Raw genomic sequence first — 11,589 nt, 5'->3', positions numbered from 1 at the left:
ATTCCAGCACTTCTAGTGACTCAATCACCTCATCAGTATGCAGTGACATTCCCCAGAGTCCTGCTAATGACCTGATTGTTTGACTCGGGTGTGTAGAAGCAGAGACACATCTAAAGGTTGCAGGACACCGATCTTCAAGAGTTGGATTTGAAGGGTCCTAATCCAGGTACCGGGTGATGGACGAGATACCCAACAACTGCCTATGTTATTGTGAATGATAAATGTTTTTTTCAAATTTTCTGCTTCCAATATTCTAAATTGGATTGAGGTCTGGACTTTGACTGGACCACTCGAACACATGAATTTGCTACGAGCTAAACCGTTCTGTCTGAATGTTTGGAGCCAGTTTAGAGACATTGTGACACCTGGTAACATGTTTTTCTCGCCCATTCATTACGATCAGCTTTTAAAACGCAACGTGCCCACAGCATGATGATGCCACCACCGTTTATCACCTTGGGTTGTGTCTTCATCACAAAGTGCTGTGCATTAATTACGTTTTGGGCTCGTCCATCCAGAGCACCTTGTGTTGAACTGCAACACGGTTTGCTTTCTTTCTAACAAGACTAAAAGTTATCCCACACTAAAAAGAAATCTTTCTGTGGGTAATTTTTCCAAAAATGCAGCTTAATGGATTATTGACTGACAACAGCCAAAAAACTGGCTGGGGTTTTTCAACTGTTTTAGGGTCATTTTGATGTGGTGAATCAAAAAATCACATTGTTTTCAGGTCAACTTTCTGAACTATGGATGCAACATGAGCATCAAAATGCAGGACTTGTTCTCACATGTGGAGAATCTGGGATCAGTGAGTGATGAGCAGGAGGAGAGACTCCACCAGGACAGAAAAGAGACGGAGAATTTAGCACAAGGAAGACGTAACTTTCTCACCCTTATTAGTGTTTACTCAATTTACAGAAATTCAAGTTTGTAACATTTCATTAATGAACTTGTTAGAAAACATAATTTTTTTCCTACAACTTTTTATGGATGAGAAATATTGATGGAAATTAACTGAGAGAGTCACAAAAATGTCATCAATTTAGTCAGACGATTGTATTTCTCCAAATCAAAATAGAATAAAAACCTGACCTTATTGAGAAAGATGGAGGTCATTTTTAGATCCAGCGGTGCAAAATAGTCCTAATTCAGTTGAAAAAACACGGACAACTTCCCCAAAAAAGTTTTTTGTAACCCAGTGTCATTGGCCAAATGGCCAAGAACATTTGGATACCAAGGTGCATCCAAGAACAGCTAAGCCTTTAAGAGTAAAGATGGATTCACGAACAGCATGAATAAGTCGAAACACAGTTTGGCTCTCGCAAATATCTTCCTATACACAGCTGAATGGATTTTCTTTTTTTTAATTTTTTTTATGTAGTCATCAATTTAGACAAATACCTGACAACAGTCTTGTACGTCAGCTCGGGTTAGAAAGAGAAGATGAAAAACAAACAATATTGAATCTTACAAGACGAGATGCTAGGTTAGCTAGCTCAGCTCCGGGCTGGGCCGAAGGGCTAGCTGGGATCAAATGTGTTGCCTCAGGCTGCCTGTCGGCTGCTTGCAAACTTGTGAAAATGCCCCTCACATGTTCATGCAGTCCAGCGGTTCTGAGCTACAAGCCTGGCTCCAAAAAGATGTCGCCGAAAAACAATGGAAGAGGTATTTCCATCCTGCCTGATTCAACCTGTATGCAAGAACGAGCTTTTCAGAATCTTTACAGATTCTTGTTTACTAAGTGGTGAGAAAGGGTAGTAACCATGTAGTTCCCCACATTTATCTTGCTGCTTCAACATTAGCTAGTATGTTGCTGTCGGTGAGCTAAGATAAGTTATGCTACCAAATTGAAGAATATTTAGGGAATGTGATGAGGAAAGATGTCAAAAGGATAACAATAAGAGAACAAAATTCAGATTACATCAAAATTACAAGAAGGGTGAGAGAAAATGCAATAATAATTATTATAATTCAATGAGAAAATGAGTCATTGAAGAAGTAATTTTCTCCATCTCTTTGTGATTCACTTATTTCCTCTTTTGTTGGAGCATCCCTATTTATTATTTGACCTTTTTTACATTATTTTTCGTCAAATATTTTCATTTTCAAAACCAAAAAGGAAAACTCTGATCCAGTGTGAGTTTTCTTCTCAGCCTCATATCAGGTTCTGGTTTAGCCACTTTCCTCACTCACATGGCTGACTGAGACATTTCCCTGATATTTATGACCAGGTTGTTAATTAAAACGCTAATTAATACCTGCAGAGCTTAAGCACAGTAGCTACGTCTCCTACATCATCCCTGTCTCTGGACTAATGACTCCCATTTTTTTTACCTGCTTAAGAAAAAATCCAACAAATCCTGATTTCATTAAATATATATGTATATATTTTAATCAAGCCCAAAGAAGCAAGAGACTTGTATTATGAAAACTGCTTCACTTGAGTGCGTCTAACCTTCCTGGAATATTTTCTTATACCACCGCATGTAGCAGTGTAATGTATTCCCGTGTGAGATTTATGATTAAAAAAATAATTAAGGGAATTAATATATTAAAGTTAATTTATATGCCTTTTTTAACAATAGGATTGCACTTTGGGGCCTTTATAATTGCATTATAGGGTAAGGGACAGATAATTAATGTTCTTTAACAAGGCTCAGTCTGTTATCTCAATGTTAGGGAGTTGATGTTTCACCAGGTAATTAACTGTTAGGAGAATTAAGGGAGCCGTATCAGCGAGGTGTTTAAAATTACAGCCAGAGGTTTCAGATGTTAAAAGGAAACTAGTTTTTTGGGGGGGGTTAACTTGATAGCCGTGACGGCGTGGCAGAGCAATCACAGACACACAGACACAAACACTGCCCACGCACTGGCAATACCAGTCACAGAAAAAGAGGGATTTGTGTCGCTAAGCTTAATCAGATTTTCACATTTACTGGGACTTATTGGTACTGAACAAACAGCGGAGAAAATGGTAAAAATGGCAATCCCAACGATACTGATGGATTTTGAGGTTTTTTTAAAACATCACTAATTAGAATTTATCATGACAATGATGAATCAAAATTCTCATTATGGGAAATGCTGACTCCAGTTAACCCACAAACATCACTGCTCCTTATGGGGCCCATTGGGAGCACTGGGTCCTCACAACGTACGATTTGTTGGAAAATGGATCTTACGAGGTAAGTATGGACCTATGAATGTAAAACTATGTTGCAAGAGCATTTTAAAACACATAAAAAATAGATAAATTTTTTGTGGAAGATTTACAGTCTCAGATATGATATTTCCGATTTAGTCTCTTCAAAGAGCATTAAACCCTCATCTGTAGTCGTCATGTTGTTTGATTTTATTTGAATTTACAGCACCAACATTAAAGAAGTATAGTCTCACTAGAATCTGACTTATATATATATATATATATATATATATAATTATAATATAATTTAACACAAATTATTGTAGGAAATTTTTTGATGGCAAATTTAAAGCAAAAACAACATTCACATACAAAATTTCACAAGATAAAAAAAAAATCAGCTATAAATTCCTTGTCCAAAAAAACAATCTGATTCCAATGAGACAGTGATTGTGTTATTAGCCATTAGCCATAAAACTGCACAAATTAGAATTACAAAAATAAATTTGCTTAATTTTGAAAAAACTAATAACAAAAAGCACCGATGGGGTAGTTTAAAAAAAAAAAAAAAATTTCTCAAAACTGCAATGGAAAGTTTTTCCACATCACCCGAGTCAGATGACGAACTACCAGACGTTGCCACTGACGGAAAAGACGAAGAAGACGACAGGAAGTGGTAAGAGGATAATGGCGCTGCATGTTTTTTAATGGCATTGCGTGAAGAAACACACTCACGTGCGATTTGAATTGCGTTTCTTATTTGATGGAATCATCGTTCATCGCAATTGCGAAATTGTGTTTTGTTGTTTTTTACATTAGCGGAACGTCGACAAAGTTTTGCAGACATTTGTAATGGGAAGTCAGTTAGTGTTTATTTCACGACAGACTCAAGTGCGTCATTAAAAAGTAATTCATAGAATTACATGCATTACTGTAAATGTCATTCATATAGTCACCCTAATGTTAAATTTTAAAAGTGGTAACAGTTTCATGTTGAAAGCTACTTACCCAACACTCATGACTTCCTCTGTTCTCTCCCACGCTTGTCTCGCTGTGTGGACTGTCTTCTGCGGCTTGACGAACGGGGACGAAACGAGGCTGCCATGTCCGACTGTCACCAGCAGGGGTCAAAGGTGACAGGAAGAGGACTAAAGACAGGACACGCGGCTTACCTGGCTGTCAAAACCTGGTCCTTAGTGTGGAGACGAGCGCATATAGCTTAAGTCGGAGGCCGAGTACTTCAGCTTGGATACTCACTGGTTCCAGGTACCGATGCGAGTATTTAGTAAGCTGGTGCTTCACACGATAACTTCTGAACACAAATTTCTTTTATTTTGAACTCTGTCTCTTTTTTTGTAGGCCTACAGCACCTTTGACTGTATTAACAAACCAAAAGTACAAGCATAAGCGGTAGACAAAAGAAAAAAGAAAAAAAAGTACATTTCCGCCAAATAATTTTGATATTAATCTTAGAAATGTTCTAGGAAATACCTGGAAATATCTGAGATTAAAAAGTTGTTTTTTTTAAAAAAAAGCTAGAAAAAAAACAACTCTGAAATTTTCAGAAAATAAGACAGTTATCTCTCCAAACATAAAAAACAAGGCATACAGATTTTTAATTTAGAAAATAAATGAACAAATAAGTAAATAAAATAATGTATCTAGTTTAATTTACATTTCTAAAAAAACGACAGTGCAGAAATGATGTGCTTCTCAATAATTAGTGTAAATGGGTGATTTTCTTTCTGTAATTCCTGACCAGTTATTTATTTCTTTATTTTAAATGTTCCTATAATCCAGTTCTGGCGATGAGCTCAATCATTAGCGCCTTCATAGATTCTCCATCAGAATCTTGCAGGGGTCGCCAGGTGGTTCAATTTAAAACAATAAACAATTCAGTTTGCCAAGGGGATGAATCATAAAAATACTCGGCCTAAATAAAGTCCAATATGGAAGCAGACCACCAAATGTATCCACCATTTGGTGGTCTGATGCTCCCTGTACTGCCGTTTCACTCAGTTCCACCAGGGGGCGCTGTGGACAGCTGGGTTAACAAGCTCAATGATTGATATGCCCAAAACAGACACGTTTCATCACAATGTCACAATTTTTCTTTACAGAAGATAGGTGTATGTTCAATGTAGCCTTCAAAGGAAAAAGAAAAGTGAATTTTTTCTCAACAGTAGCCTGATGGAGGTGTAAACATGATGGTGTTGAGCATGAAAGAAGAATTATTAGATCAGCAAATATCTCCACCAACAGCTCTGTGTTGTCATATTTCAGCCACGTTTTTTTTTCTTTCCAGATCCAGACATCGGATGTGTTTGATCAGATTTATCTGAGGGGCCTCTTCCACTGATGGGGCTTCAGCTGGTCCTACGATGCCTTCTGACTGACTAAGAAAGCCTTTCCTCGTGTTTGGGGCCGAGTCCACAAGGGAACGCAAGGTGTGTGTGTGTGTGGGGGTGTGTGGGTGGGTGGGTGTGGGTGTGTATGATTGAGGCCAGCTGACAGACTGATGCAACCGGGTTGCCGGAGGAGCAAGCAAAGCTTTATGACTTCATGCAGATGAAGAGCGAGTCGTTTTTTGACTCTTATTTTTACATTTTGTCCCATTATAACTGCGAACATCAAGAGTATTTCATTGGGCTGCAACTGGCGATTATTTTAGTAAATCGATTATTATATAATTTGGACGATTAATCAGATTTATTTTAGAAACCTTGTGCCTTTTTCAAATATAATATATTAAGAACGTATTAGTTGAAAATTTGGTAAAACTTTGAAACTGATATCTAGTCTGACTTTTTTTGCAAGGCAGAAATGGTGCCAGAATTTAGCCTACAAATAATAATAATAATAATACATCAGACTTATATTAGGACATGTGGAAAACCACAGAAGATTTGCAACTGCAGTGAAAGATGGTTCTACAAAGAGATTATCTATGCTAACAAAATGTGGAAAATGCACCACAGATTGTGGTTTAAAGACACATTTCGGTGTTCTGAGAACGTTTTCAAGTGAATGCAGCTCGTTTGTGACGTTGTCTTCCTCCACTTGCCTAAAACTAGTAGAAATACTCATTTAACACGACACAAAAATCCTCTCAAAAAACTAATTTAATCCGAACAAAATGTTGATTCTTTAACAAGTTTACAAAACAATGATTTAGTTACATAAATAAATTGATCAGTGTATCAAATCTTCATATTCATGAGCATGTTGACATGGTCGTACAATCATTTACCTGACGTAATAAATAAATAAAAAAAAAAAAAGGGAACAATATTCGTTTCTAAACGAAGGCGCTACAAAACAGACGACACCTGGAAACGGATGAGATGAACTTCTTAAAGCAACAGCACCGAGCCAGTCCAGCTACAAATCCAACAGGCTCTGACACAAGTCCGTCGGCCGAGGAAAACAGTTTGGTGCTGCCAGACCCGCTCCACATTTGGTTCGTTTAAAGCATCAAGACAAGGCGAGATACAAGGCTGTTCCTGTGAGGGGGGGGATACTAGAGAGAAAGGGGGAAAAAAAGCGGCTCAGGTGAGAAGAGGCGCAGAAATGAAAGGAACAGTCGAGAACCAGCGCAGAGAGCAACTTTCTGTCCAGCACAAAGTCGAGGCGAGAGAAGAGGAGGTGTGGGCCGAGGCCAGCGGAGGCCGCTCTGCCTCCACAGGCCTCTCTTTGTCCGACTCCAGAAATCCTCAATGTGCCTCTGTGTTCGGGGGAGCCGTTCCCGCCCCGCGTTCCCGCAGCTCAGTCCGTGTCTGCGCGGCGGAGCGTCGCAATTCCTGACGCAACGCAAGCCCGACGTCAAGTCGCACTGATATGTTTCTTTTTTTTTTTTGTTGTCATTTCAAAAAAACAAAAACAAAAGAAATAATAAATCCAAAGTAATGCAGCTTCAAGTATTGTGCCTTACATAGAATATTTTGTCATAAATTAGTTAATGTACATGTTTTTTTTCTTTTCTTCCAATAATCAGCTTTCATATATACAGGACACATAAAATGCTTACGTTCTCTTTTTCTGTCTGCTTTTGGAGAGAAATCCCTGAGAATGTAGTTTGACAGCTTCCGCATGAGCGAGCGAGCGAGCGAGCGTCGACACCATGGCGACCGATGTGTTCACGAGGGCAGTCAGAACGTAGGACACGCCGTGAAGCCGGGGGAAAAAGGCGGCAACTCCGATTCGGCATTTCCTCATGGAGCGGGGGATGTAAAGGAGTAAAGCTGGATTTTGTTTTTCTTTTTAAACAAGAGGTACTCGTCATTTCAGATGGAGTTGCACCATTTGACTTAAAGCCGCTCGTCTTCACTTTGAGGCCGTGGGCGTTGGATGAGGGGAGTCAGAGGAGTGCAAAGGCAAGACGTTTCAGCAGCTCTCACTTTCACACAAGGGGAAAGAACGGAACATCACGGTACTACTGATGCTTCTTCAAAAACCTCAGCGCCTTACACGTCCACACCAGGGATCAGATGCAGAAACGCTGTGTGCTGAAGCTGGTCTCTACTCCTTTTCATATGGTTGAAATATCACCAACATCAAATCAAAGTTGCTCAGTTTTAGGTCAAATCTCAAAGTTGATTAATCCACAAATTTTAATTTGGATGCTCTTACATCTAAATGTACTCATCACTTTTTACACCGGGGAGGTGCTGGTTGGTCATTTTCAGTGGTGGACACCGCTAGCTAAAAAGTTAGTTGTGCTAACACTAAAACATTAGTTCCACTGGTGCTAATCCACTATACCACCATGGTATTTGGCAGAAGCTAATGCTAATCCACTGAAGCGATAAATTCAGCCATGTTGATACACGCCAGGTGTCAGTAACACTTGTCAGCAGAGGAAACAGACCTGCTGTATAAACAGTCTTCACTTATTTCAAAATAAGAGCATGAATATGAACGTTAATAACCAAATCTTCAACATAGATGTTAAACTCTTCTTAAAACTTTAAAGTTTACACAACAGCCAATTAAATTAGCGCTTTAGAACTGAACCAGAAAAATGTATGAAGGGGAAGTTAGGTGCGCTAAACTTTTTCAAAGTTAGCAAAAATGCTAAAGGACTAAACCAAAAAATTAGCTTCACAATTAGCATGTTAGCAGACTGGTATTTTTCATGATTTTGTTGACAATTCTGGAATATACAAAGCTAAATTAGCATAATTTGTTCCAATTATCTATTGAGAAAACTCATCTGAGATGCTTTATTCTTACAAAGCTCCAGTCAAAACTGGAACAAATTATTCTCAGTTTATAAACTGGGATTCTGATTCTGTTGTGTTGAGTGGGTGCACTCAAAACCAAACTAGAAAACATTCGTCCTGACAAAAATGTTCATTCCTTACATTTAGTATCGGCAAGGTGTTTAAATATTTTCATTCAAGCTAGCATCCCAGTGACAAAAATGTTTTAACAAACAGTAATGGGAATCACAGGGATGCACTGGTTTAAAAAGAATTTGAGCCGATATCTGATATTAATACTGCCGTCGTGGGCAATACACAATAAGTATATATAATACAAATATTTTCCTCCACTTTCGACACCGTGTTAAAGTTACCACGTCGCCTACATTATTTCTCTGCTTCAGTTGAATACCCACAATCTTGCGGTGCATCCTTATCGCTGTCACATGACCAAGCAAATACCACAAAATGAACCTCCTCTCCTTTCCTCCCAGAAACACAAACAGAAACAGGACGGAAATAATCATCAGTTGTTAACGTCGGTCCACTTTTAATTATCGGACCAATACCAATATGTTCAAAAATTACCAACATGAGCCGATACCAATGTTATTGCCAATATATTGTGCATCGCTACAGGAAAACTCATAATCTAAGACTTAGCCAGATAAACTTTGCCTTTACTGAGCTTAACACTTTCGAAAGTTGCTACAAAGTAGCCATACTGTCGTTTATTATTTTGTAACTACCCTGGGAAGAGGAAGGTAATATTTTTTACTACCCATTACACACAGTTTCATACATCTGCCCCTTGGTGTTGCTTTAAGCTTGCTATTGATTCAAAATTCCTGTTTTATCTTTATTACTTTCGGTCGTTCCGATGCCAAAATGTCTCGTCTCGTGCTCAGTACATTTTAACATCCCAGTTTTCTTTTTGGCCTCAAGACCTTGTTCCTTATACTAGAGCCATCAGTCCTAAATCACAGCAGTAAGATTCCCATGAAAATTTTCCCAGGACGAAATTCGGTCATTCAACCGAACCTCTCTCGCACGAGCATCATGAGCTTCTTCTTGCCCTTGTAGATCTGTTTCAGGTTGTCTATGAACTGCGTGAACTGGATGTGTCCGTCGTGCGCCATCAGAAACGTCTCCCTGGCCTTGCTGAGGAACTCGATGAACTCGCTGTAGTGGCGCGGGCTGATGTGCGTCAGCCGAGAGTGCGTTGTGTTGATGTAGGCCCCGATGGTGGCGTCCAACAGCTGCCTGAGCGGAGCCTTGTCCAAAGACATCAGCTTCCCAGAGTTCCTGCGGCTGTGCAGCGCCACCATGCCCGGCGTCGTAAGCGTGCACCGCCTCAAGATGTCCGACAACACGGTGGCGCACTTCACGCTCTTCACCACCAGGGGAATGACGGCCGCCAGCTCGTTCTTCCCCAGCGAGTGGCTAAGGGCGCACGCCCAGAGCACGTCGTTGATGGCCGGGTGCGTGTCCTGGTTGTAACTGAGGTTAAGGTGCGTCATGGCTAACGTTGCTAGTTTGTACCCCCTCATGGGATAGCCGCGGTGCTCCATGTAGCGTGCTATTGTAAACAGCTGGGTGTAGTTCATTCCTGTGGCGGCTGCATCCAGTACAATCTGGTAGGCTGTCTCGAAGGCAATGTGGTCCTTCTCGCAGAGCGTCAGGGCGGACAGGGCACAGTTTTGGGGGTCCTTCATGGCGCACTGTAGCGCCAGGGTGCGAGCGGAGTTGGACAGTTTTTCCTGCTGGTTGCAGTCCAGATGCAGGCGGACGATGGTGCTGTTGGACATGATGGTGCTGGCCACCACGCTGGTCGCCTCTGTCGGCGTGAAGAGTGTGAACCAGTTCTGCATGATGTTGTCCAGAGCAAACACACCTAGAAACAGAGGAAGAGAAACATAAGCTTTGACTGGAATTGGGATTTACCCATCAGAGGGACTTAACAGGTAGCTTTCACACTTGATAATCCAGTAGACTCGTAGCAAATGTTACAATTTTAGTCCCCAATTGAACCATTTTCAACTGGTGCGTTTTGTGTTTACACTGCATTTGTAAGACAAACCTGCTGACCCCCTTGCCTGTGGTGGAGATGCCCCAACAGCCACTGAAAAAAACACCACAAAAGCCTCTGAACAAGACACTGAGGGCAAATTTCTTCCTCATGAACTGGAGTGGTATCAGATTTTAGAAGTTGTAAGTCATCCTCTGCATTCTATGACTGACCATGAGCCATTTCTCTAACACGCGCATTTGTTTTGGTTGTGTTTACCCAGAATACCCTGCGTCCTGCTTTGGAAAGGTCTCCGGTCCATTGGACATTCACACATTCAAATCGTAGCAGAATTCTCTTACACCAAGCGCAGACCGAGGTTTGTAGGCGCACCAAAGTTAGCTTTTTTGGTCCACATCAGAGTTTGATTACGCATTCAAACCTTCCCAAACGAACCGGACTTTCTAGGCTAACGAGCTGAAATTTGACTAAAGCGGACTGAACGGGGCTGGTGTGAATGCTTCCTCAGACTCATTAGCATTCAACAATGTCATGGAGCAAAGTTTGACAAAATCAAGTGTTTTTACCATTCCTTGTGGTGTTACTCCTTCCCTTTTTTCATTTTCCAATGTTTTTCTTATGAACTGGGAATAAATGACTATAAGGTGGAGCAGCAGATTGCACTTTTGGCTCACTTCTAAATTGTCCTGGTTTCAAATCTCAGCCAGGACCTTTTCTGTGTGAAGGTTTGTATGTCCACCACATTCATGGCTGACTTTTCTCCAGGTGCATGCACGTTTCATAAAGGGACCCAACTTTTGCTGACCGACTTCTGGATAGTGATCCAGCTTACTGTACCCAATTCAAAAATGTTGTCTTTTATTATATTCTGTTTTGGATGATGACTCAGTCAACAAATCATAATCAGCATAATCTTGTTGTGTTTTGACAATCACAAAAATATCCGAAAGCAGTCTCTGGTTTTATTTTTCTTGCTCAAAAATCCACCTCGATCTAAAATGTTAATAGTGCTCAATTTTCATTATTGGAAGAAGGTATATAATAAACTTCAGAAAAGTAGAAATTGTAGATTATGTTGTTGGTTTCCCAAAAGGCAATTGCACTGAACTGAGGTCAAAAACACACCAATGGGAACTCCAAGTGAAAAAAAAACAAAACAAAAACACGCTAATCAAATTTTAATGCAAAGCAGTAACTTCAACAACAAAGCACTC

At 40.2% G+C, this 11,589-nt stretch overlaps 1 protein-coding gene across 2 annotated transcripts in view; it reads right to left on the bottom strand.

Moving 5' to 3' along the window:
• Positions 1-6,246: 6,246 nt before the first annotated feature.
• LOC116724226 (zinc finger SWIM domain-containing protein 6-like) overlaps positions 6,247-11,589 on the bottom strand; it is a 53,333-nt gene continuing 47,990 nt past the window's right edge. For both annotated transcript variants that reach the window (XM_032569726.1, XM_032569727.1), the window contains exon 14: positions 6,247-10,240. In XM_032569726.1, coding sequence (XP_032425617.1) covers positions 9,378-10,240 — 863 coding nt within the window. In that variant the 3' untranslated portion in view covers positions 6,247-9,377. The remainder of the gene's footprint in view (positions 10,241-11,589) is intronic.

The sequence above is a fragment of the Xiphophorus hellerii genome, chromosome 8, assembly GCF_003331165.1.
Source record: "Xiphophorus hellerii strain 12219 chromosome 8, Xiphophorus_hellerii-4.1, whole genome shotgun sequence".
Lineage (NCBI taxonomy): Eukaryota > Metazoa > Chordata > Actinopteri > Cyprinodontiformes > Poeciliidae > Xiphophorus > Xiphophorus hellerii.
This window is presented reverse-complemented; position numbering and strand designations above follow the sequence as displayed.